This window comes from Saccharomyces paradoxus, chromosome II (assembly GCF_002079055.1).
Source record: "Saccharomyces paradoxus chromosome II, complete sequence".
NCBI lineage: Eukaryota > Fungi > Ascomycota > Saccharomycetes > Saccharomycetales > Saccharomycetaceae > Saccharomyces > Saccharomyces paradoxus.
Window position 1 is genome coordinate 733,145 of NC_047488.1, and position 24,496 is coordinate 757,640.

The window sequence follows — 24,496 nt, forward strand, 5'->3', positions numbered from 1 at the left end:
TTCCTAGACGATGATATGACTCAAATATTTTTCTTTTCTGCAGGGAAGTAGCTGATAGCAGGACATCTGCAAAACTAGTGAAAGGACACTGAATTTTGCCTTTAAAAATCGAGTTTCTAGTTAGTGGGTAAATAGCGCTAAACACAATTAAATAATACCGACTTGGTAGTAGTAGGAAGAATGTACGTTACATATATCATTAAAAAACATCTATTTCTTGTTAACTTCTCTTCTTTGTCTGACAGCAGCAGCCAACTTTCTCAAGACGTCTTCAGTAGTTTCCCAACTTATACAGGCATCAGTGATAGAAACACCGTATTTCAAGCCGGCCTTACCTTCAGCTGGAATGCCTTGGTTACCTTCGTTGATGTTGGATTCAATCATGACACCAGTGATGGCGTTTTCACCGTTAGCTATTTGCTCACAGACGACGTCATTAACCTTTGGTTGGTTTCTGAAATCCTTATTGGAGTTACCGTGGGAGTAGTCAACCATTAGACCGTTAGAACCGGCAGGTAATTGAGCCTTAGCTTCGGCAACGGATTTAGCATCGTAGTTGGTACCTTTTTTACCACCTCTTAAGATGACGAAACAGTGTTCGTTACCCTTAGTAGTGGTGATAGCAGCAACACCATGCTTAGTAACACCCATGAAATGATGAGAATGAGAAGCGGCTTGGCAAGCATCCACGGCAACATTTAAAGTACCATCGGTACCGTTCTTGAAACCAACTGGGAAGGACAAACCGGAGGCCAATTCTCTATGCAACTGAGATTCGGTGGTTCTGGCACCAATAGCACCGAAGGAGACCAAATCAGCCAAGTATTGAGGAGAAATGGTATCCAGCATTTCAGAACCAATTGGCAAACCGATATTAGTCAAGTTGACAAACAATTGTCTAGCGGATTGCAAACCCTTGTTGATGTTGAAAGTGTTGTTAACATCAGGGTCATTAATTAGACCTTTCCAGCCGACAGTTGTTCTTGGCTTTTCCAAGTATGCTCTCATAATGATGGATAAATCACCCTTCAATTCATCAGACAATTTCTTTAATCTCAAAGCATATTCTTGAGCAGCATCTAGATCGTGAATGGAGCAAGGACCGACAATGACAAGAACTCTGTCGTCTTTACCGGAAATAATATCTATAGCTTCCCTTCTACCTCTCTTAGCAGTTTCCAAAGAAGTTGGTGTGGCTGGGATTTGCACTTGAAGGAGAGCTGGAGAAGCTAAAGGATCGTAACCCAAAATTCTGACATCTTCTTCAGCACCTGAATTTACCTTTGGCATGCCATTAGCAGCGAACATTGGAGATTCACTCATTTCTAGTAGATTCTTGTAATTACTAATTTTAGCGATTAAGTATATAAAATAAACGAATATAAAGAGAGCCTCTTCTAGTTATTCTTGATTACTGTTATACGGATGCTAAAAGTGATGAAAGAGAATTAACACAGTATATGAATAAGACACTAATGAAAGGAAGAGGAAGTACGAAAAAAGTTTCAGTATTAATATGAAATTAAACATTTATTGGATTCAATCACGATGTGCTCAATGAGCTAACAAAACGTCCCGCACAAATTTTTTTTTTCAAAATTTCAAGCAAATTTTTTTCACTTCATCGTTGAGTCATTTCGCAGCAACGTACAAAATGCGCAGGGTGCAGCGGGTGGGGCCACGTTGTAAAGTGATTCTGCCATGCCTTCGCCCTTATATTAAGCAACATCCCTGCCTGACGGTACTGCAACTACGCAGTATTCCGTGAGACCTTTACAGCTTTCTTCACGCAGCCTCATGGCCAATGAAAGAATGTCAATAAAATAGATATACATCATATACGAGTACATAATTTGCTACTGGTCACGTGCTTCAATATTTATATTGCGTGCCAGTGGTCATGTGTCCTTCACTTTCTGAGTTAACCCTTTACTAGCAGTTAGAGTTAAAAACCTTTGTACAGGTATACACTGGCTTTAGAATTGTGTTAGAACTATGCTTATCATCCATATGGGGCCAATTCGTGTGGTTTTATGCGACTTATACGGACTGCTCAGCTGTGACATTCAAGAGTGTATGTAACTAAATCATAAACATTGAATCTGCACAATAGAATCTTGTTCTGTTATTTTTTTTCTTTTTTTTTGTTTTTGTGTCACAAAATTGCAAATGGCGACGTCGCAATTTTTTTGGGCGGCTACTTACTGTTTAATAAAGAGGAAAATAATGCCACCTCAAGATTTCTTCTTAAATATTCAAATACCTATTTGCTTGTATTATTATATAGCAACAAACCAAACAAACCAGACAAATAAATCTTACCTTTTTTTTTTTTGACTATGTTGTTTTCGACTTCATCTTCGTCACTTAATTCCGAAGTTTCACAGGTGTTCTCGGAAAATATACCAAGTAGATCCACTACTCTCACTGAGAATTCTACACAAAGCCAAATAAAACAGCATTTGGGAAGTGAAGGCGTCACTAGTGAATTGCCGAAAAAATTAATTCAGTTGAAGAAATTAAAAAACGGCGGTACTACAATCAAAAAGGCTAAGGAAGATCTCGAGTATTGTTACGATTCGCTACGGCTGTACGAAAATCCCTATGTAAAATCTTCTGTAGATAGAAAATGTGGTTACAGTATTGAATTGTTTTTGGATAATAAGTACAAAACATTAATGTTCTCTGATTTACAATTGAATGCTGAATATCCGTTGTATTACGATTCATCGTTGGATAATATCTCGACAAATAATGAAAGAGAAAGTGTAACTCCTTTACAAATAAAGGGAAAGATTAGGATAAATATTGATAGGGAAGATCACGCACTTTTAATTACTTCCCATTCAATCTCTGTGAAATGTTTCACCAAGGAATATGCATGTTTTGTTGATTCAGAAACCGGCAAAGACTCCAGCAATAACAAAATTATCAGAGAACTTAATCACACAGGGTTTTTTGAATCTTCTACTTACCCTAAACAGCAGTTGAAAGTCATTCATCACTCATTAAATGACAAGAAAATTTTATTGACAAAAGGGACGTACGATTACCCATTCACTTTTACCCTTCAAGCTAACACTTTCCCAGCCAGTTTCTCTTCCTTCTTTGGCAAGACCCACTTTCGAATAGAAAGCTCCACATCAATAATGAGAATACCAAATAAGCCCAAAAACATACTCAAGTTTTTAAAGAATGAAAATATCACAGATAAAATCATTTTAACAGAGGAAATTAAAGTTAAAAGAGTACTTCCTTCAACGAGTATGCTCAAATTTGAAACGTTTCAATTAAGGTCGTACAATACTGCAAGTGATGTGGTAGTATCTGTCATTGGAAATTCCAAGTTGATTGAAATTGGTATGCCTTTCCAAATGATATTGTCAATTGCAAAGACAGATTCTTCAATTGAGTTACAGGATGCCTCCTTGACAGTTGCACAGAGAATGGCAATACCAAGTATTGATTCGAAAACCAAGAAAATACTGCGGGAGCCTTACATTAAAAAGTCCGAGTACTTATTAAGAACTGTGGAGAGCCAAAGTTTCGATTCTGACAAGACTATCTTTGGGTTTTGCTTTGATGACGTCGTTATTCCAGACTATGCGGATGGTCTACCGAGTTGGTTTAAAACATTCTACTGTGAGCCAAGTTCGTTTTATCCCAATTATGCTGCCCTCAAAGTGACTCATTTACTCTTGTTCAGGATAAACTATAGCAGGAACGAATTGGCGGAAGGGTTTGAAGTGCGTAAAAACTATCGAATTACAGTAAATTTCCCGATTTTGGTTGGCGATAGTGATATTTCAACTAGCTCTTTGTTACCCAAATACGAAAAATTTGAAAGTATTAGTGATTTACGAGATGAACCGCCACTATATTCTATGGTAGCAGGTACGAATGGCTTGTGAATATTCGGTCACCTCAGAGCAATGCCCTTATCTATCTTTTTTTTTCCATTTGCATAATATACATATACCATTTTCATTTTGGTTTCTTTTTCCACTATGTATTCACGTAACAATAAATTTACGAGTTTCTCCTTTTGTAAGTATCTAGTACGCTGATATCTATAATAAAATTTTTACAATTTGAGAAGCCTCCCAAGTAAACCTGTTAAGTAATAGTTTCTCACGTCCGTTCTGTATCGACTGGTGTATGTGTGATATTTTGATTCGCTCAAATATGTAAGCGCCACCCACTCTGAAGAAGAGGGGGCTTTGCAACAATTACTAATATTTTCCTCTGTTATGTCAGGAGGGAATAATTACTTGAAACATCTTATATTTAGAAACTAAAGTATGGCAAGTAGAAGCCCAAAAACACTACACTGGATTCTCTTAGTGTAAACGCTAGATTATGTGAGCTTTCGTTAGCTTAATTTTTACTAAAAGTATAAAAAGTGTTGGATTCTCTCCATATCAATCGGAAATTTTTTACAACTGAATCATTAATCTTCAAGTAAGGAAGCAAACAATACCCATATATACATCCCATACATTTACTACATGGTATGCTTTCATTTTATCGCGGAGGTAAAGTTCCTCAAAATGAAAAAAAAAAGGCGAATTGACAAGACGATACGAGCACAATTGAAAGAATTACCACTATTTATTGTCAAAGCAGACAGTAAAGCCAGACCAGAAGCGTATTTCATAGATTGACCGGTGAAGATGTTCAAAAGACAATTCTCGACAAGCATTCGTTATCTACAACACTATGATGAGTCGCTATTATCGAGATACTATCCTGAAAGTCTGCTAAAGTCCATAAAACTTGCTCAACAAACGATACCACAAGATACTAAGTTCAAAGTGTCTCGTAACGTGGAATTTGCACCACCATACTTGGACGACTTTACCAAGATACATCCCTTCTGGGATTACAAACCGGGCATGCCCCATCTCCACGCTCAAGAAGAGGATAATAACTTCACCACCTTTAGATGGGATCAAGTACAGCAACCATTACCGGGCGAAGGCAACATTCTGCCTCCAGGAGTTAGTTTACCCAACGATGGTGGTCGGAAATCGAAAAGTGCTGACATAGCTGCCGGGCTACACAAGCAAACAGGCGTGGATCCGGATTATATAACTAGAAAGTTAACTATGAAACCGCTCGTGATGAAAAGAGTGTCAAATCAGACCGGTAAGGGTAAAATAGCGTCTTTTTATGCCCTGGTTGTAGTTGGTGACAAAAACGGTATGGTAGGTCTAGGAGAGGGTAAATCTCGTGAAGAAATGTCCAAAGCTATCTTCAAAGCCCATTGGGATGCAGTAAGGAACTTGAAGGAAATACCAAGATACGAAAACAGAACCATTTATGGTGATATAGATTTTAGGTACCATGGTGTGAAGCTACATTTAAGAAGTGCAAAACCGGGGTTTGGGTTACGTGTAAATCATGTAATTTTCGAGATTTGTGAATGTGCAGGTATCAAAGATTTAAGTGGGAAGGTATACAAATCCAGAAACGATATGAATATAGCCAAAGGTACCATCGAGGCTTTCACGAAAGCTCAAAAGACATTGGATGAGGTTGCCCTGGGTAGAGGCAAAAAACTTGTCGATGTCAGGAAAGTTTACTATTCAAGCTGAAATACTACGTACATACAAACGCCATTTTTTATTATTTTACATAAGTAAATACGGCGATAATAATACCTGTAAATATTCAATTTAATGAGTCAGGGAGCATATTCAATTTTCCTTTCTATATATGTATTTTTTTTTTTACCTAAGTTTTATTTTTTTCTCCATAATTTCTGATTTATTATCGAAAACTATAAAAAGAAAAATGTTACGCGTTATTATTTAATTCATCAATAGAAAAATTAACTTCTCGAGTGAGGTAATTGTACTGATATAGCAAGCCAAAGGTAAGAAAATGACTACCACTAGCGATAAAGTATTAAAAATTCAATTACGTTCAGATAATGCTACTGTGCCCACCAAGGGTTCTGCCACTGCCGCAGGATACGATATTTACGCATCTCAAGATATTACCATTCCGGCCATGGGCCAAGGTATGGTTTCCACCGACATATCGTTCACTGTACCTGCCGGTACCTACGGTCGCATTGCGCCAAGATCAGGCCTAGCAGTGAAAAATGGTATTCAAACCGGTGCTGGTGTTGTCGACAGAGATTACACTGGTGAAGTTAAAGTAGTCTTATTTAATCACTCACAGAGAGATTTCGCCATCAAAAAAGGTGATCGCGTAGCCCAATTAATTCTCGAAAAAATTGTCGACGACGCCCAGATCATTGTTGTGGACTCCCTAGAGGAAAGTGCAAGAGGGGCCGGCGGCTTTGGTAGCACTGGTAACTAGTTTATGTATATACTATGGCCCACTTGTATAATGTATTATAATATCACGATAAACTGAGTGTGACCCGGCTTGTATCGCTGAAACTTCCAATGTTAAGGAAATTGTACCACCATTGATCTATTTACCGGTCAAACGGTAGCACGTATTGATCTAAGCCAATCATAATGAGATTGTGATGGCAGGCATCTTGTACTCTCATTTGTTACAACAGGATGAGCAACCAGGCATTATATGAGAAACTCGAACAAACAAGGACGATTCTGTCCGTGAAACTGGCAGAACTGATAAATATGACCACGATAGCCGATAGAAATGATGACGACGAGGATTCATTTGCACAAGAGAATTCCGAGCTCGCGGTAGCCACGACCAGTGTGATGATGGTAAATAACCAGACTATGCAATTGATCAAAAATGTCCAAGACTTGTTGAGCCTAACCAGATCGATAAAAGAGAAATGGCTACTGAACCAAATTCCTGTAATAGAACATTCGGAGGAGACTCGTTTTGACGAGAAACAGATAAAGAAATTACTAGATAACTGTATAGAAACGTTTGTGGCAGAGCAAACAACATAGAAAGGTGGATATTTATCAAAGATTTGGCCAAAAAAACATAATTACATACCACATATATATATGTATATATATATATACCATAAAGTCTCCGCATCTGCCTTTTCCCATCATTTGGAAAGGTGCTTACGCGCCAACGTCCTTACCCTCGAATCGAATGCCGGGCTCGTTATAGGGTCAGTGATCTTATAAAACGGGTTCATTAGTGTCTTTACGTATAGTTCGTGTACCTCTTGATAAAACGATCTTATGTTATTGTCGTCAATGACTACGCTGCTGTTGGCAGAGTTTCCGTGGATCATTACGAACTTCATACCACCATAGCTAATATAAGCCGTTATGGCTAGTCCATAAAAATGATCAACTTTACCTAAATAACAGTTATCAGTATTGTTTACAGTTCTAGATCGAAGGAACCCACCACCACCATTGGCTCCATTTCCGCCGTTTCCATTTAATTGTGAGGTTGGATTAATTTGCCATTGAAGGTCTTCAACAATATCTAGTGATGCATGCAGTATAAATGGATTTAATTCTTTCAAATCCTGAGGAAAGCCTTGCGGATTTTCTGTATTGGTAAACTCGATTTCGTAAACTGGATTATCCTTTTTACCGATAATAGCAAAATACTGAGGCATCTCAAATGATCTTTGTATGTATTTCTTTATTGTCCATCGGTATTAGTGTTTATCTTCTCTTTTTTTCTCTTGATACATATTGTTATTATTTGAAAAAAGCTGATGAGTAAGACTTTGAAGAGGCAAAGGAGATATCAAAATAAAAAAGTTACGTTTGAACAGAGGAGGGGGAGGCACTTTGAACTAATGAAATATGACTCATCCAAATGAGCACCACCATAAGGCTGAACAGCAACAAAATGGAAGAAGCGATACGAAAACAGAGACAGTAAACCCCCAGAAGATGAAATTGGTTACCAAACTTCTCATTGATAATAAGTTTGGATTAATGGACGACCTGAATTTTAGTAGACCACTAACCGCTTCTTCTGAGGGTGTACCAATATCGGCAAAGACATCTGAATTGGGCACCGAGTACCTCAAGAATCAGCAAGAGAATTCAGTAAGCCCAATACCTCCAATATCAAGAAGCACAAGGATAAAAGCAGACAGAGTAAGAATATATTTAGACTATTATTATAGTATACTGGAACGTTGTATTTCAATTGATAGCTCCCAGAATCACCATGAAGGTGTTGAAGGAGTGTACAACCCATTACAAGTTATCAGAAATCGCAAATTAAAAAAGAAACATCATGAACTACCTACTAGAGAGTTTTATACTACAAAGCACCCTATTATTGCCGTTAAACAGTTTTCTAAAAAGCCCAACAGGAAAATGCCGTGGTTCGTGGATATAAACGAGAAGTATATGGACTTGACATGGAGGACCTCACACTGGGAAGAATTAGTGGATCCTCAAGGTAAGCTTTGGTTCCAGTCTTATAGTCCTTCCACGGAATCGAGCGGATCCTCTTCATCCCGCCGGCAGCACAGTCACCACATTCATCCTAGAAGACACTTACGACATCACTCCAGAGTTCGCACGGCCAATTCTGTGCATTCAAATACTCAATCACTGACTTCAAAGAGGATGATTACTAATGAAGAGGACAAGAGTAACCATAACAATAATAACGTGGTAACAAAGGTTACAACTACCCCAGAAGCTCAGATATCAAGGAACAAGAAATCTGATCCAAATTTAAGCCATACTCATTTAGAAGTACCGATAACTAATACAGTCACGAACACTTCATCAGATCAAGGATCATTGATCATCGAAGTGAAGGGCAGTGGCCTTGAAAGTGCCCGTCGTGGAAGTAGTAACACCAGTGGGAGTGGTGGGAACAGAAATTATAAACATTATCGTTCAAAATCAGCAGGCCCTCCGGAAGACGAGAAATCGAGAATGAACGGCCTCGAAAAAATCATTAGTAAAACATCGAAAGGATGGTCTAGATCACCCAAGAAAAATACCCCTGCTACTGAAAAACAGGTACTTTTGACTCCCGCTATTAGCAATGGAGGCGCCAGTAGAAGGAGCAGCAATAATGGAGCGAGTATTAATACCAGCAGTAGCAAAAGTAGCATGGGAATTACTTTTGGAAATATTGAAACTTACAAGACGCCGGTTGATAATGACAAAGATGCTATAATACGGCAAAGTTTGCTAAGTGAAGTGCCCGTTCATACCTTGAGGGGGAAAAACAGCAACAAATCGTTAAAAGAAGGGGAGCAAGTTCTTGAAAGTGACAAAGAATTACCGAATGGTGTTAGTAGTACTTACGATGGTGTGCCTAGGGAAAAGACTACCAGTCATGGTAGCGAACCTGTGAGGATAATAAGTGATTCCTTACAGGTTGACGAACAGTTGCAAAGATACTGGCATGATACCAGGTATATTATGAGCACTGTGGCTATGATGCAACATAGGAGAGAGACACATGATATAGTGAAGAGGAGAGAAATTGCGCGTAGAAACGAAATTGAGATCACACAAGATGCAGATACAAATATTAGGAAGACTGCGGACGCGTTGACCCAGTATGATAATGAATTGAATAAAGTTTTAAAGCTAGGCAATGATTGGACATCAAAACTCTTAAACGACTATTCAATTCGTGTAGAAACTTTGATATCATCGAGCGACAGAATTCTTAGTGATATAAATACAACACTTACATTGAAGTTGAAAATGTTCCAAGAAAATACAGAAAGATATGTGACGGTGAAAGTAATGAGAGCCCAAAAAATGACCAAAACCATATATGGGTTGTTGGAATTTGGCATTGTTGTAGTCCTTTGGACAATTTGGTTTTTGTTCAGCGTCTTGAGAAGCATTCGGTTCACAATATGTTTAGTTCTAAAAATTATCAAGGCATTGTTATGGTAGGTTATGGATTGATATATTTATAGAGAGAATCCATCTGCGATGATACATATGAATATATAAGTAGACATGAAAATAGCTTTTCATGTGGTTGACCGAGAAGAGTTCAAACTCTCATCTTCCAGAAACAGGCCTCTCTCTGCAGCTTCATCCAAAATCTTTTCTCTTCTTTTCTGTTCCTCTCGATAATAATTTGTCTGGAATTTAAGCAATTGCTTATCTGCTCTGAAAACAGCACCCATCGAAATCCAAGAACAGTGATAAAAAACACGTACTTGAGTTCTGACATTTTTATATACCGATGAAAATCTTCTCAACAGCAGCGCTGTAGCAATACTGAAGAGGGCACCTTGAGCAGCTCCTATACATGATGCAACTGTAATCTACGGATGAGAAAGAAAGTGAAATAAACTTTTGTTAGCAATGTATTCCGTGGTGAACAAGAGAGGGATGGATAAGTAAATTTTTACATACTTCTTTAGTTAGTTGTTTAACAGTTTTGGGGTCATAATGAATGGGGAGAACGTTACTACCCATGATAGCGGTTTCTGTGTTGTTGTATTTAGGGACAGCTGGTTACAGTGGTAGTGACTTTAAAAGTGCTTTCACACTGGCGTAAAAAAGGTGGGGAAAATATTGTGAATGAAAAAAGTGGAACCTTGGGTCACGTGAATCAATAGAAATATGGTAAAACACAATTGAGAGAAGTGTTGCATAGGTACTCAATTAACAGTCTCAAGTGATATAATCTTGCCATAGTTATATATTTGGGAGATGAATTTCGGAGAGAATCAACAGATAACTTCCAAAATACGTTTACAAAATCTATCTATGAATTTTTTTTCTTATTTATTTAGATAGCTTCTAACTTTCTCTTCAATAATATTTGCGATCATGGTATTTAGAGTGCTATCTTTCTTTGATATTTGGTTTTCCAAAGTTAATAGGATTTGCTTCTCAATAATCTTCCCAGTCAAATCTACTTCAATGTTAACTTCGTCACCAATTTTCTTCAGGGGCATGATAACATTGTCTTGTGTATGTTTGATCATACTAATATAGAAGGCACCACCTTCCGAAAGTGCGTCAACTTTCGTTACGGTCAAGGAGGTTCCATCTATACAGATGAACCCTTTTTCTACTATGTACTTAAAATACTCTTGGTCTCTTAATTGAAACCCAAAAATAATCGAATTGCCTTCAGGTCTCCTTGAGACAATATTAGCAACAGTATCTACATGGCCCTGTACATAATGGCCACCGAACCTCACGTCTTGAGATACCGCTCTCTCTAAGTTAACTTTGGTGCCTTGGATCCAGGAAGCGACGTTGCTTCGTTTCATAGTTTCTGGTGATATCCCAACCTTGAAGGACTCATTATCAAACTCGGTTACAGTGAGACATACCCCATTCACGGCTATTGAATCTCCAATGTGACAATCAGTAAGAATACTTCCCGCACTGCCGATGGTAATAGAGACACCTTGGCCTCCACTTTCAGAGTCATCGTACGGATTATTTTCCAAAACGGTCCCTATGCATTCTACGATACCAGTGAACATTGTGCTATAGTTACGATCTCACCCGTTATTTGACATGTACATCGGAAAGAGCGTCCTTTTATACTGTTTGGATATGAAATATGACTAACAGATGGTTTACTAACTTCCGTGGAAATTACAGAAAAAAGGAAAAGAAAAGAATTGGTACCCGGCCAGCACATGGGCGGCTATTTTAGTTTTATATGAATCAACCTTGAAGACGATGGTATTTTCACAGCATACTTGGAGCCTAAAATAATTACTAAGAATCGCTCCTTAAGAGGCAACAGAAATGAACCATGGTTGGCGTTAATACATATGCGGCGAAAGCTAATTAAAATTGGTGGTTATAATCAAAACATCATAAAAATATATAGGTTATTTTTGAGCTTTTTGATAATAGAGATATTATGGCAGGGTGAATAGTTTTTACCAGCACAATATCACTTTTAGAATCAAAGTAAATCTTTGGATACGACAAAAAATGCGCAATTTTGGATTTCTACAAAAAATTTGTGCACAGGTTTGCAAAACTAAGGATTGATGGCAGCGTTGGGAGCAGTTAAAGAAATTTATTCTCCGTGGTTGCGGTTGCGGTTGCGGTTGCGGTTGTGGTGGTCTTGTTGCTGTTACTTTTGTATCGAATTCATGCGTTTTATTACCCGGTCCCATGATTGATGAAAAATGATATTCAAAATGCTATGGCAAATATACTCGATGACTTTGTATAGACGGAGAACAATGATCTGTAAACACTGAAGAAATAATCCCTACTTGGGCCTCTGTATTTTCTGCAATGGATAGAACTCAGACGTTTATTAAAGAATGCCTTTTCACGAAATGCCTGGAGGATCCTGAAAAACCCTTTAATGAAAAGAGATTTCAAGATACGTTGTTGTTGCTACCAACCGATGGCGGATTGACTTCTAAGCTTCAGAGACAACAAAGGAAATCGAAGCTAAACCTTGACAATTTGCAAAAGGCTTCTCAGTCAGAAAGCGTAGACAAGCAGCTGGAAAAAAAAAATTACCGAAGAATCAACAAGAACTCTAAAATCGCATTAAGAGAATACATCAACACTTGTAAAAAAAGTACGGAAAAATGTCTGAAATTAGCACACGAAAATAAGATCGCTAATAAGGAAGATCTTCTACACTACATAGAAGAGAAGCACCCAACAATATATGAATCGTTACCACAATACGATAGTTTCGTACCGATGTATAAGGAACTATGGGTTAACTATATTAGAGAACTTTTGAATATTACAAAGAACTTAAAAACGTTCAATGGGTCATCAGCATTATTAAAATTATCTATGGCAGACTATAATGGTGCACTGTTACGTGTCACAAAGAGCAAAAATAAGACTCTAATAGGCCTTCAAGGCATTGTGGTCTGGGACTCTCAAAAATTTTTCATAATGATTATCAAGGGCAATCTGATAGACCAAATAAAGTGCATACCAAAAAAGGGCACGGTATTTCAATTTGAAATCTCAATATCGGATGACGATGATTCGGCATTGAGGTATAGTATTCTTGGCGATAGATTCAAATACAGAAGTGTTGATCGTGCGGGTAGGAAGTTCAAAAGTCGTCGCTGCGATGATATGCTATATTATATACAGAATTAGTAAGAACTATTACGTATGTCCAATTGTTTCCTCTTCATAAGAGTCCAACGTTTCCTGAAGTTGTCCCTTTATCATTTCCAATAGTTTGGGATCCTGTAACTTGGAGTGTACATACTCGTCTAATTCAAACCTCTTCGTAGCATCACCATTATCCATATCTATTTTACTACTCAATTTTGAGTACTTGTCTTTGACCAACTGTGATTCAATCAAAGCACTGGTCAGCCCTCGATTTTTAAATATTAATTCTTCGTCTTCGTTAACCATTTCTTTTACGGTACTGGCAACTCTTTCCCGAAGCACTTGCTCAAATGATTCACTATTCTTTTCTGTACTATCCCATGGATTGGATAATATTTCTCTTTTCAGCTTGTCAAAATGTCCCTCTTTCTTATACTTTTCTGACAACTTTTTACTATCTTCTTCATTATAAGCCATTTTCTGATCCTAAATTGGCCTTCACTCCCTTAGACTGCGTTATGGTTTCACTAAATAAAGAACAGATTTTCCTAGATATTATTTCTCTAGTACCTCTCGTTTGCAAGATGTAAGTAAGAAAAATAAAGCAAAAAAAAAGGTCATTGAGTTAATACAACGATAAGTGTTCAATGTTGGAGCGGCAAACGGTGCATGACCTCAGCTTAAGGCGTAGTTTACTTTATACTCATGTCGGTTGAGGAGGCTGTTGCCAGATATAGAGATGTTATAAGCCACCTAGCAACTGGCAATTTAAGGCAGATTGCCATGAAGTCAGAAAAATTGGCCCAGATCATTGCATCCTCAAAAAGTACCGTTCGCTTTCATCATAAAGCCCGCAGTGGTAAAACAGTAATATATAAATCCATCAAGAAAGCTCTACTTTCCAATGTTACATCTCTATCTCCCGAGTTTTCCTCAGAAACTGATGTTCTGCAATTCCTCCATTTAAATTTTGTATATCAAACTCGTTTTCAAGCTTTAAGTGGACAAATAAAGAAATATTGTGGCATGAAGATATACTATGAGTTAAAGTTTGCAGCGATCGATCACTTAGAAACCGAAGCACAAACTACCGGCTTGACACTCTTAAGATTTTGGGCGACATCTTTGGATGAATTTATTAGAAAAGAACATTGGATAGATAATGGATCCGAGTTTCAAATTTTTTACAGGCTAATGGTTGATTATTCGTCTTGGAAATGGGATTCAGATATTGAAAGACAACACTACTTCATGTGCCAATTTCGCAGCAAACTCAAAGAATGCTTGGTGGACTTTTACGAAAATTTTGATCTTCAAAAATCCAGCAAACCTCTGGAAGAACTCATTATGCCTTGGGAAAAGCTCGTTTATGTCGCCAATTATATAGATGCATTCACTGGAGAGCAAGTTAGGATAGACGGTGCCGAATTATTCTGGACATTCAAAAATCTTGTTTTCTCCTCCATTTCCTCTATTGTTCTTAGGTTAGATGACCTTCAGAATATATTCAGCGCATTCCAGCATTACGGTAAGGACACGTTAGTTCAAGACTTTGCGCGCGTACGATCTTTAAAGTGGGATAGTAATGATAAGGTCGAAAGCTTGATTCGTGCCCTCATTTTTAATGATATGTTTCCTTATTTTAATCGGGAACAAGTAAGAACGAAGGGAGATGGTATATATTTCTTGCGCTTATTGAGGAAAAACTTCAAGAGAAAGATCAATGGCGTTAAAGAATTTCATATTCAAGTGATGAAGTACTTGAATTCCCAATTTAAGAATAATTACAACTCGTTGATGACATCATTAAAAATTCAAAATAGAAAACAAAGTCTGAATATGGTTCGTTCTGCTTCAAAGGATGGTAGCAAAACTAATGTGCTTCTTTCGCCTATCGATGAATATTCACATTTTGTTGATAATGATGAACCTTTGTGGCAAGACAAACTATATCCGAAGATATACACGAATGAGCAAACCCTTACATTTGATACATCAGCTATATTTGATTCTCATAAGATATACGCAATATTATCATTACTGCGATACTACTTACCTGAGAAAAGAAAGTTTTTTCGGATTTATTACTTGCCAAGTATTTTTAAAAGGATTTTATATTACGGTACGAAGTTTGCTCAGCTATATTTCAAGGAAGGTTGCTTGGAACGACTGGTTATAGAATATCTCAAGATTCTAGAACCCTCTTTGGCTCATGCGGTAGACAAATTGATTAAGTCTAGCATAGAATCACTCAAAAATGTAACACTAACAAGTGATGATAAAACCTCTTCAGGCGTCATTCTTTTGCCCCAGAAAGAATTTAGTTCACTTTCTGAAGTAAACAAAGGCTTCAATGAACCATTTTGGCCTAACCAGTCATTTGCGAATAGTTGGCCCGATCTCGCGAATAAGCAATTGAAGACGGGCCAAGTTTTGCAAGATGCATTTGCATTCCACCTTTTTGAAATTGAACTACCGATTGTTATCAACAATACAAAGGGTACGCATCTGAAACTTGTTTCTAACATGTGCACCACAAGCATATTGTACTTATATAATGAAGCTGATTCCTTATCATTAATTACCATACAAGAAAAATTAGCTGTTTTACCGACAGGTAAACGAAATGAGATCCTATTGAACAATTTGAATAGGCTAACAAAATTGAAGCTGTTATTGTTGAAAGAGAACGAAGAAGGGCAAAAGTTTTACACGTTTAATTTTAAGTACAAAAATACTGGTCAGAAATCGTCGGTTATAAGGCTTATCTAACAACAGTAAGACAGTGAGTTGTAACTTGACCTGTTCTGCAGCAAATTATTATGAAATAGTACAACAGAATACTTCTTTTCTCAGTATATAATTTTTCCTTTTTTTTTACTTATATTTGATAAACAACGTCAACGTACGTACAACTGGAAGTTAGAGATGGGATAGAAGGATTATAAGCAATATGCTTATTCGGGTTCGAAAGCTTGGTCCGAGACCTCCAATAATACTTCCATTGCCATAATTTGAAAATTTACATCATTTGCATCATCTGGATTTGCAGGCGCAATAGTAGGTCCCCAAATTATACAAAGAGCCCTTAAATTCATTCTATTTTGGGCTTCATGTGCCAACACCCTTTTCAGATGGAAAACAAGGGCCCTTAACGTCCAGTATTGTGCATCGGGTAGATTATAAATTAGCCCATGCATAAAATTTTTTCTTGTTGTCGGATCTTCTATTTGCAGACAAACCTTGATCTCCGAAGATAGAGCCTTCGGTAATACGCTATCAGGCAGCGATGCAAAAAAAGTTTTCAGTAGTGATCCTACTAAATAAATATCCGAGTCAGAATGTGGCTTTGATGGTACAATCATGGAAATGTTTGCAGGATCCTTATCAATCTCCTCCTTCAACTTGCTGACATCAAGTACATTTGCCGACTTTCTATAGATCCCTTCTTGATCAAGACCAAATTTATCAATGACGTATATGCACTGGCGCACTATCGCAGGGACCATGTCTTGTTCGAATTCTATCAATGATTCTAGCGGTACACCAAATGTCTTGAAATTTTTCTGAACACCGGGTGGCATATTGTTGTTCGTTTGAATGTGAGAAATCGGGCGGTCCGAATCCAAAGAGTTAATCAGTTCTTCTGGGATTTGCGGACTGTTGTTACCAGGATCCAAAGTCTTTGTTATAGATGATGTGGTGTCACTTGTTACAATGGAAGAGGACGGCGACATAGCGCCAGCCGCGGTGTTGGTAGAAGAGATAGATGAACCCATAGTGGGTGGTAGTTGTTTGTTGGTATTTAATGACGGTGTAGCACTGTTAGAATTGGCACCCGGAACAGCCGCGGCGTTATTACTACTGCTCAAAAATGGAGATTCATTATGGGTAGAGATCATTCTTTTCGGGATGGAGTTTCTTGAGGGATCCACGGCAAATTTTGGAGGACTCTTATTTTTCTGGCCATGGTTCATTGATGGATGCTTTTTATATGATACCGGGATCAAGTTTTTGTTAATCAATAGGGAATGTTTTCCCGTTTGATTATATTTGTTCAGAAACCCGTAAAGATCACGTTCGTTGGAAACAGAGCCAGCAAATGACTTCATCGATTTAGTGGAGTCTAATGGGCTTATTGTAACGCCTGTATTTAAGATTAAATTTTCTGTCCATATCGTGTATTTCTGCAATTGGATAGTCATCGCTGTGTCTACTTCTAGGATCAAATCTTTCAATTCTTGAACAATTCTAGGCCTCTCCTTCGTTATAAACGTGTTTCTTAAAGAATTAGAATGATCTACCTTTTGCTTATATTCAAGATCGGCATTATCGATTTTTCTTAACAATTCTTCTTCTTGTTCTTTCGTAGTTTTAGACCCTCTCAAGGTCAGTCTTGTTTTTGTTGGATCGGTCATTCTTAATTTGTCCCAATCTTGACATAACGAATTGTAGCGAGACTGCGCCTTTTCTGCGCTATGTATAGCATCGGAAACATCCTTTTCTAGTCTTTTGCTGTTCTCCTTGACAGACTTTCTTAGTTTCGTCATCGTCAATAAAAGACTACTAATCTCTGAATACATTTTCTGTAAGGCAGTGATATAACTCTGCTTCACCTGGGCCATCTTGCCATCGAACCCCAACACTTCGTGAATCATCTTTTTTAAGGATGAATATGTGGAACCGTCGACGTTAAAAAAATGCTTGTATTGCTTGGAAAGCTCCTGGACGTGTTCTTCTTCAAAAACGTATTTCTTTCTAATAAATTTCATAAACTCTTCGCAAGTCAACAACGACTGCTTCAAACGACTCAACAAAGCATTAATTGCCACATCGGAATTTAGCACCTTCTTGATCTCTGGCGCATTGAAAAGGTGCGCCAAATCTTCACCGCCACCATTATGTGACGACCTCGCACTTACTGCGGTACTAGTTGGTTTCTTTGCAGTCTCTTCCATCTTATGTATATTGTTTTTCTTTCAGTCTTCCGAGAACGTATGTTTTTACATTACATACTATTTTATTCACATTCTTTATTTTTTAGGTTCTTTTTCCATAAATATCGAAAAAAAGTCTATATAATGGCACAAATAATGCAATGCCGGCACAAGAAAAGGGCGTATCTATATAAGTCCGTGTATCTGTGATTCTAGTTCGAGATGGGCTTGAGTGCATACATCCTCACGGGGTACAACTCTCTTGGTAACCCACGTTGTCTTTCACTGGCGATAAGCTTTAGACCTGCTTCTTCGAAGATTTGTTTAAATTTAGCGTCTGATCTTGTGACCGAAGAATCCGTTTCGTCGAAATCGTCGGTATGTGTAGGTGTGTTGTTCTCCTTTACTACGATTGTCCCATTAGGTTGCAAACCAACAACACATCTTTTCAGGAATGCCACGAGTTCTGCATCTGGTAAGTGTCCCACGCACCATTGACACCAGATAAGCCAGTACTTGCCGGCATCAGGCGTCCAATCCTGCATCCCCACTTCGTAGATTTGTCCAATTTGGCCTTTATCCTTCAGCTCAGCCAGTTCAACTTGTATTTGCTCGACAAATGGCTTTACCGGTTCTACAAGGTCTATTTTTGCGGCGTGCTTGTGAAGCATGGTCTTGCTTACACGTCCAATACCTGCACCAATGTCTACAGCATACTTCACATTGTTTTCCTCAGGAAGCATCCTAGACTTTAGTTTACGCAGGAAATTGTTGGACCCTAGTACATCCATTGTAGGCACTACTGTTCCTTCCCCGTATCCACCCAGAACACCGTCCACGGTAGCATCCACATCTGTCCAATAGTCGATGGCATCTTCGTATTTGATATGGGCATCTGCAGGCACATCCATCGTTATTGTTTATGTATTCTTTTCTTGGAGATGGTCTTCGCATCCATGTATTCTACCAGAGTGAAAAATGTTAAATAAGAATTAAATTTTTCTTCTCATATTTTTTCTGAGTATAAAGTTTCTACACAGAGTCGTTAATATAGTTTATATACATGAGTATGTTCGTTACAATAGGGAAAACGGGAAGCTCGTTAGGTCTTACCCCAGGAATAGATCCAATCGACAGAGTTTCTTATTTGCTCGTTCCAAATGTCTTTCATGCTCTCCCCCATGGTTCTGGTCCATGCAGTGCCATTATCCATCACAACTTGTTTGCGCTTGGCCCCCCCAGGTACCACTTCTTTTCTATCCATCAGGTATTGTACCTGATGATCTTGTTTTAACCATGTAGCATCGTGATCATAGAAGTAGCCATTGTTACTGAATCGGTAAAGATAGAAAACAGAGCCGATTACCCCCACAGAGAGAGTCCACTTTACAGATCTTGCTAACGGACCCAGTTTTAACATGATTCTCTCCGTTATTCACTGATTCTTGGTCCACTTTCATCCCCCCTGCTCACCAAAATAGAACATAAAGAGACTCATTTTTTTTTTTTTGGGCATTTCGCTTATTGGTGGTGGATGAGAAAAAAATATTAAAAGCCATCGCCCTCTGGGAGAAGAGCAACCTATCAAGAATCATCAAGCCAACACTTCCACACCCAGTCTCACAGTCTTTCAATCATGTTATCCAGAGCCTCTGCATTGGCCAAATGTATGGCAACCGTTCATCGTCGTGGGTTACTCACCAGTGGTGCACAATCGCTAGTCTCCAAACCAGTCTCAGAAGGAGATCCAGAGATGTTTAACATCTTGCAACAAGAACGTCACAGACAAAAGCACTCTATCACCCTTATCCCATCAGAAAACTTTACTTCGAAGGCCGTCATGGATTTGCTAGGTTCTGAGTTGCAAAACAAGTACTCTGAAGGTTATCCAGGTGAAAGATACTACGGTGGTAATGAAATCATCGATAAGTCCGAATCCTTGTGTCAAGCAAGAGCTCTGGAACTTTACGGGTTAGATCCTGCCAAATGGGGCGTTAACGTTCAACCATTAAGCGGGGCACCTGCCAATTTGTACGTTTACTCTGCTATCATGAACATCGGTGAAAGATTAATGGGATTGGATTTGCCAGATGGTGGTCACTTGTCTCACGGGTACCAACTGAAGTCAGGAACGCCAATTTCTTTCATTTCCAAGTACTTCCAAAGTATGCCATACCATGTTGACCACACTACCGGGCTGATCGATTATGATAACTTGCAAATGTTGGCCAAGGCATTCAGACCAAAAGTGATTGTTGCCGGTACTTCCGCGTACTCGAGATTAATAGATTACGCTAGATTTAAGGAAATATCTAAAGAATGTGGCGCGTACTTGATGAGTGATATGGCACATATTTCTGGTCTGGTGGCTGCCAATGTTGTTCCATCTCCTTTTGAACACTCTGATATTGTTACCACGACCACCCATAAGTCCTTGAGGGGCCCAAGAGGTGCTATGATTTTCTTCAGAAAGGGTATCAAATCTGTCACCAAAAAGGGCAAAGAAATCCCATATGAGTTGGAAAAGAAAATCAACTTCTCCGTGTTCCCAGGACATCAAGGTGGCCCTCATAACCATACTATCGGTGCGATGGCAGTAGCATTGAAGCAAGCCATGTCTCCTGAATTCAAAGAATACCAACAAAAAATTGTCGATAACAGCAAATGGTTTGCTCAGGAACTAACCAGGATGGGTTATAAGTTGGTTTCTGGCGGTACCGATAATCACTTGATTGTCATTGACTTGTCTGGTACTCAAGTGGATGGTGCCCGTGTGGAAACTATCTTGAGCGCTTTGAATATCGCTGCTAATAAGAACACCATCCCAGGTGATAAAAGTGCTCTCTTCCCCTCTGGTCTGAGAATCGGTACTCCAGCAATGACCACCAGAGGGTTTGGTCGTGAAGAGTTTTCTCAAGTCGCCAAGTACATTGATTCTGCTGTTAAGTTGGCTGAAAACTTGAAAACTTTGGAACCAACAACAAAACTAGATGCAAGATCAAGGCTCAATGAGTTCAAGAAGTTGTGTAATGAATCTAGTGAAGTCGCTACCTTGTCTAAAGAAATTTCCAACTGGGTGGGTCAATATCCTGTCCCAGGTGATGCCTAAGTAATTTTGAATTAAAAACATATACCTTTATGTATCAACATATGCAACCGCCGCCGCTTCTTTCCTTATTTATTTCTAGTATATTTCCCTGTTCATTGTCCTTTGGCAATATCTTGAACTGATTTTCGGGAACCAAACTGATTATTATTTTATTCAGCGCATCGAAATTGTATCCTGTCTTTGCGCTGACGGCAACGTACGGCAGACCCTGTAACTCCGCCGGTATAGCCAGTTCGCCTGAATGCTCTTCACAGACTAAATCATACTTATTTCCAACGAGGATCACTTGCGTTCCTTGCGCACGGTCCTGTAAATCTTGAAACCATGTCTTTGCACACTGCAGACTGGATACAGAACCCAATTCGAATACGAGCAAAGCAATATTTGCATCTCGATAATACATCGGCACTAGTGATTTATACCGTTCCTGGCCTGCTGTGTCCCATATCTCCATATGAATACGTTTTTCCGCAGAGGCGCCATTAGAAGGAACTTCGATTGTCTTGGTGATGAACGCCGCACCTATCGTAGCCGCATGTTTTGCTAGGAACTTGCCCGATTTGAGCCTAGTCACTATACTGGTCTTCCCCACTGACGAATCTCCTAGCAGCACCACTTTGATGGTTGCTTCCATACTCGTAGTCCTCCGTGCTTTGTGTTATTTGTATTTTCTGGAGTATTTTTACTATCATTGTTCCTTAACGTGAAACGTAAGGCTAAAAAACAATAAACGACAAAAAAAAAACAAAAAATTGAAAAATGAAGAGAAGTTTCTCTGTGTTTCGTAGAAGCGACTATATAAGATTGCCTCGAAAAGACAAATTGTAAGTATAATCCTTTGGAGGTGATGAAGTTTACGTTAGAGAACCAAGTTGTGTTGATCACTGGTGGTTCACAAGGTCTGGGGAAGGAATTTGCCAAAAAATATTATAATGAGGCTGAAAACACAAAAATTATTATCGTCAGTAGGTCAGAGGCTAAACTACTGGATACATGTAACGAGATTAGGATTGAAGCTCACTTAAGAAGGGAAACTACTGACGAGGGCCAGGTGCAACATAAATTGGCCGCGCCCTTGGACCTTGAGCAACGGTTGTTTTACTACCCATGCGACTTGTCCTGCTATGAATCCGTGGAATGTTTGTTTAATGTCTTGAGAGACTTGAATTTGCTCCCTACACAAACTTTATGCTGTGCAGGAGGGGCCGTTCCTAAGTTATTTCGCGGGTTGAGCGGACATGATTTGAACCTGGGTATGGACATCAACTATAAAACAACTTTGAACGTGGCCCATCAGATTGCTCTTGCAGAGCAAACCAAGGAACACCACCTCATCATCTTTTCCAGCGCTACCGCTCTTTACCCATTTGTGGGTTATTCGCAGTATGCGCCTGCGAAGGCTGCAATCAAATCTCTGGTAGCAATTCTAAGACAAGAGTTGACGAACTTCCGTATCAGTTGTGTGTACCCCGGTAACTTTGAAAGTGAGGGTTTCACTCTAGAACAGGTAACAAAACCCGAAATTACAAAATTGATCGAAGGTCCTTCAGACGCTATTCCATGTAAACAAGCATGTGATATTATTGCCAAGTCACTGGCTAGAGGCGATGATGATGTCTTTACAGATTTTGTCGGATGGATGATGATGGGGATGGACCTTGGGCTCACCGCAAAGAAAAGCCGCTTTGTTCCGTTGCAGTGGATTTTTGGTGTCTTATCAAACATTCTAGTAGTGCCCTTCTACATGGTTGGCTGTTCCTGGTATATCAGGAAATGGTTTCGTGAAAATGATGGCAAGAAGGCCAATTGAGAGCACATTCTCCCCCAATTCCTGATATTTTCCACGATTCTCCTTTATTTCTTTCAAGACAACCCCTAGTGGAGCAGTTATTTGTACATGTATAAATATATAAGAAACATTAATTATAACATTACTACGGCAACTTTTCCCTATTTTATCCTCTTTCCTTGCTATTATTTGAAAGTTTTTCTTATGGGCACCGATGCGATGAGGTGAAAAAAAAAATTTTTCTCTTCCTACTTTTAGTACAAGATTATAGGATGCCATTCATTAGAAGTCAAGAAGACAGCATATCATTAAGACTACGATGAGCAGCAGTGGTGTTTATACATGTAATTCATGTGTCTTGACGTTTAATGCAAGCGAGGAGCAGCGGGCCCACATGAAGTCCGACTGGCATCGCTACAATTTGAAAAGACGTGTTGCTCAATTACCACCGATATCATTTGAGATATTTGATTCAAAAGTGTCTGCAGCTGCTGCTAGTAGTACCAAGGCTGTTGACAAAGAGAAACCTGTTACCAAAAAGGAGTTGAAAAGAAGGGAGAAGCAAGCATTGCTCGAAAAGAAAAAGAAGCTATTGGAAATCGCCAGGGCTAATATGCTTGAAAACATACAAAAGAGCCAAGATGGAGAGACACCTGACATGAGCAAGCTTTCTTTGCAAGAAAATGAGGAGAACAAGAAAAAGGAAGAACCAGAGCAGGAGGAGCTTGATCAGTTGACTGAGGAAGAAATGGCGGAAAGAGTAATGCAGGAAAAATTACGCAATAGAGTGGATATTCCCCTGGAGCAATGTTTATTTTGTGAACATAACAATCACTTCAAGGATGTTGAGGAAAATCTAGAACACATGTTTAGGACCCACGGGTTTTATATCCCAGAACAAAAATATCTAGTTGACAAGACCGGGTTGGTAAAGTACATGTCAGAGAAGATTGGTCTTGGTAACATTTGTATTGTTTGTAATTACCAAGGTAGAACATTGACCGCTGTGAGACAGCACATGCTGGCAAAGAGACACTGCAAGATCCCCTACGAAAGCGAGGATGAAAGACTGGAGATATCTGAATTTTACGATTTCACAAGCTCGTACGCAAACTTCGGTAACAACACAGCACCAGACAACGAAGATGACTGGGAAGATGTGGATAGCGACGAAGCTGGAAGCGACAACGAAGACCTGCCACAAGAGTATTTATACAATGACGGTATAGAACTGCACCTACCGACAGGCATCAAAGTTGGCCACAGATCTTTGCAAAGATACTACAAGCAAGACTTAAAGCCCGAAGTGATACTGACCGAAGGTCAAGGTACTCTGGTCGCTGCGGAGACGAGGTCTTTCTTACCTGCGTTCGACAAGAAGGGCGTACAGGCACAACAGCGTGTTTGGCAAACTGAGAGGTTCGACAAGAAAAGGCTCGACAAGAGAAGTGCCAAATTCGTCAATAACCAACCACACTACAGAGATCAACTTCTGCAGTAATACGTTTTGCACCACTTTTTTTTTTGGTTATTTTGTCACATATATACGGCTTCACCATTTGTACATTAGATAGTTCTCTATTCCCCCCCTCCATAGCAATGTTATAGTCATTGAATCGTGCTTTGAAGTGCTTGTTCAAAAATTCTCTTCATATGATAGATGCATGGTGCCGGGTATTCGTGCGCCCTTGTTTAGCGCAAAAATCTC

General features: G+C 39.0%; 19 protein-coding genes across 19 annotated transcripts; 10 read left to right on the top strand and 9 right to left on the bottom strand.

The window, feature by feature from the left end:
* Window positions 1-210: 210 nt before the first annotated feature.
* On the bottom strand, window positions 211-1,323 carry ARO4 (3-deoxy-7-phosphoheptulonate synthase ARO4; the record flags this gene model as incomplete). The annotated part of the gene is made up of 1 exon (XM_033908947.1): window positions 211-1,323. The coding sequence occupies one exon, from the start codon at window positions 1,321-1,323 to the stop codon at window positions 211-213; it is 1,113 nt and encodes a 370-aa protein (XP_033764838.1).
* Window positions 1,324-2,339: 1,016 nt separating this feature from the next.
* SPO23 (Spo23p) lies at window positions 2,340-3,911 on the top strand (the record flags this gene model as incomplete). Its single annotated transcript, XM_033908948.1, has 1 exon — window positions 2,340-3,911. The coding sequence occupies one exon, from the start codon at window positions 2,340-2,342 to the stop codon at window positions 3,909-3,911; it is 1,572 nt and encodes a 523-aa protein (XP_033764839.1).
* Window positions 3,912-4,673: 762 nt separating this feature from the next.
* MRPS5 (mitochondrial 37S ribosomal protein uS5m) lies at window positions 4,674-5,597 on the top strand (the record flags this gene model as incomplete). Its single annotated transcript, XM_033908949.1, has 1 exon — window positions 4,674-5,597. One exon carries the CDS (start codon window positions 4,674-4,676, stop codon window positions 5,595-5,597), a length of 924 nt encoding a protein of 307 aa, XP_033764840.1.
* Window positions 5,598-5,886: 289 nt separating this feature from the next.
* Window positions 5,887-6,330, top strand: DUT1 (bifunctional dITP/dUTP diphosphatase; the record flags this gene model as incomplete). Its single annotated transcript, XM_033908950.1, has 1 exon — window positions 5,887-6,330. One exon carries the CDS (start codon window positions 5,887-5,889, stop codon window positions 6,328-6,330), a length of 444 nt encoding a protein of 147 aa, XP_033764841.1.
* A 212-nt stretch (window positions 6,331-6,542) lies between these two features.
* On the top strand, window positions 6,543-6,908 carry SRB6 (Srb6p; the record flags this gene model as incomplete). The annotated part of the gene is made up of 1 exon (XM_033908951.1): window positions 6,543-6,908. The coding sequence occupies one exon, from the start codon at window positions 6,543-6,545 to the stop codon at window positions 6,906-6,908; it is 366 nt and encodes a 121-aa protein (XP_033764842.1).
* A 107-nt stretch (window positions 6,909-7,015) lies between these two features.
* TRS20 (TRAPP subunit TRS20) lies at window positions 7,016-7,543 on the bottom strand (the record flags this gene model as incomplete). Its single annotated transcript, XM_033908952.1, has 1 exon — window positions 7,016-7,543. One exon carries the CDS (start codon window positions 7,541-7,543, stop codon window positions 7,016-7,018), a length of 528 nt encoding a protein of 175 aa, XP_033764843.1.
* Window positions 7,544-7,736: 193 nt separating this feature from the next.
* MTC4 (Mtc4p) lies at window positions 7,737-9,818 on the top strand (the record flags this gene model as incomplete). Its single annotated transcript, XM_033908953.1, has 1 exon — window positions 7,737-9,818. One exon carries the CDS (start codon window positions 7,737-7,739, stop codon window positions 9,816-9,818), a length of 2,082 nt encoding a protein of 693 aa, XP_033764844.1.
* An 80-nt stretch (window positions 9,819-9,898) lies between these two features.
* On the bottom strand, window positions 9,899-10,352 carry RCF3 (Rcf3p; the record flags this gene model as incomplete). The annotated part of the gene is made up of 2 exons (XM_033908954.1): window positions 9,899-10,198; window positions 10,290-10,352. The coding sequence occupies 2 exons, from the start codon at window positions 10,350-10,352 to the stop codon at window positions 9,899-9,901; spliced, it is 363 nt and encodes a 120-aa protein (XP_033764845.1).
* A 308-nt stretch (window positions 10,353-10,660) lies between these two features.
* Window positions 10,661-11,377, bottom strand: RIB5 (riboflavin synthase; the record flags this gene model as incomplete). Its single annotated transcript, XM_033908955.1, has 1 exon — window positions 10,661-11,377. The coding sequence occupies one exon, from the start codon at window positions 11,375-11,377 to the stop codon at window positions 10,661-10,663; it is 717 nt and encodes a 238-aa protein (XP_033764846.1).
* Window positions 11,378-12,152: 775 nt separating this feature from the next.
* Window positions 12,153-12,992, top strand: POP4 (RNase P/RNase MRP complex subunit; the record flags this gene model as incomplete). Its single annotated transcript, XM_033908956.1, has 1 exon — window positions 12,153-12,992. The coding sequence occupies one exon, from the start codon at window positions 12,153-12,155 to the stop codon at window positions 12,990-12,992; it is 840 nt and encodes a 279-aa protein (XP_033764847.1).
* A 9-nt stretch (window positions 12,993-13,001) lies between these two features.
* SHG1 (Shg1p) lies at window positions 13,002-13,430 on the bottom strand (the record flags this gene model as incomplete). The annotated part of the gene is made up of 1 exon (XM_033908957.1): window positions 13,002-13,430. The coding sequence occupies one exon, from the start codon at window positions 13,428-13,430 to the stop codon at window positions 13,002-13,004; it is 429 nt and encodes a 142-aa protein (XP_033764848.1).
* Window positions 13,431-13,658: 228 nt separating this feature from the next.
* On the top strand, window positions 13,659-15,725 carry SPAR_B03560 (uncharacterized protein; the record flags this gene model as incomplete). Its single annotated transcript, XM_033908958.1, has 1 exon — window positions 13,659-15,725. One exon carries the CDS (start codon window positions 13,659-13,661, stop codon window positions 15,723-15,725), a length of 2,067 nt encoding a protein of 688 aa, XP_033764849.1.
* Window positions 15,726-15,910: 185 nt separating this feature from the next.
* RGD1 (GTPase-activating protein RGD1) lies at window positions 15,911-17,911 on the bottom strand (the record flags this gene model as incomplete). Its single annotated transcript, XM_033908959.1, has 1 exon — window positions 15,911-17,911. The coding sequence occupies one exon, from the start codon at window positions 17,909-17,911 to the stop codon at window positions 15,911-15,913; it is 2,001 nt and encodes a 666-aa protein (XP_033764850.1).
* Window positions 17,912-18,102: 191 nt separating this feature from the next.
* TAE1 (N-terminal protein methyltransferase) lies at window positions 18,103-18,801 on the bottom strand (the record flags this gene model as incomplete). The annotated part of the gene is made up of 1 exon (XM_033908960.1): window positions 18,103-18,801. The coding sequence occupies one exon, from the start codon at window positions 18,799-18,801 to the stop codon at window positions 18,103-18,105; it is 699 nt and encodes a 232-aa protein (XP_033764851.1).
* Window positions 18,802-18,992: 191 nt separating this feature from the next.
* MIC12 (Mic12p) lies at window positions 18,993-19,310 on the bottom strand (the record flags this gene model as incomplete). The annotated part of the gene is made up of 1 exon (XM_033908961.1): window positions 18,993-19,310. One exon carries the CDS (start codon window positions 19,308-19,310, stop codon window positions 18,993-18,995), a length of 318 nt encoding a protein of 105 aa, XP_033764852.1.
* A 216-nt stretch (window positions 19,311-19,526) lies between these two features.
* On the top strand, window positions 19,527-20,999 carry SHM1 (glycine hydroxymethyltransferase SHM1; the record flags this gene model as incomplete). The annotated part of the gene is made up of 1 exon (XM_033908962.1): window positions 19,527-20,999. One exon carries the CDS (start codon window positions 19,527-19,529, stop codon window positions 20,997-20,999), a length of 1,473 nt encoding a protein of 490 aa, XP_033764853.1.
* A 34-nt stretch (window positions 21,000-21,033) lies between these two features.
* Window positions 21,034-21,633, bottom strand: YPT10 (Rab family GTPase YPT10; the record flags this gene model as incomplete). Its single annotated transcript, XM_033908963.1, has 1 exon — window positions 21,034-21,633. One exon carries the CDS (start codon window positions 21,631-21,633, stop codon window positions 21,034-21,036), a length of 600 nt encoding a protein of 199 aa, XP_033764854.1.
* Window positions 21,634-21,846: 213 nt separating this feature from the next.
* Window positions 21,847-22,809, top strand: TSC10 (3-dehydrosphinganine reductase; the record flags this gene model as incomplete). The annotated part of the gene is made up of 1 exon (XM_033908964.1): window positions 21,847-22,809. One exon carries the CDS (start codon window positions 21,847-21,849, stop codon window positions 22,807-22,809), a length of 963 nt encoding a protein of 320 aa, XP_033764855.1.
* Window positions 22,810-23,107: 298 nt separating this feature from the next.
* Window positions 23,108-24,289, top strand: REI1 (Rei1p; the record flags this gene model as incomplete). Its single annotated transcript, XM_033908965.1, has 1 exon — window positions 23,108-24,289. One exon carries the CDS (start codon window positions 23,108-23,110, stop codon window positions 24,287-24,289), a length of 1,182 nt encoding a protein of 393 aa, XP_033764856.1.
* Between the last annotated feature and the right edge of the window lie 207 nt (window positions 24,290-24,496).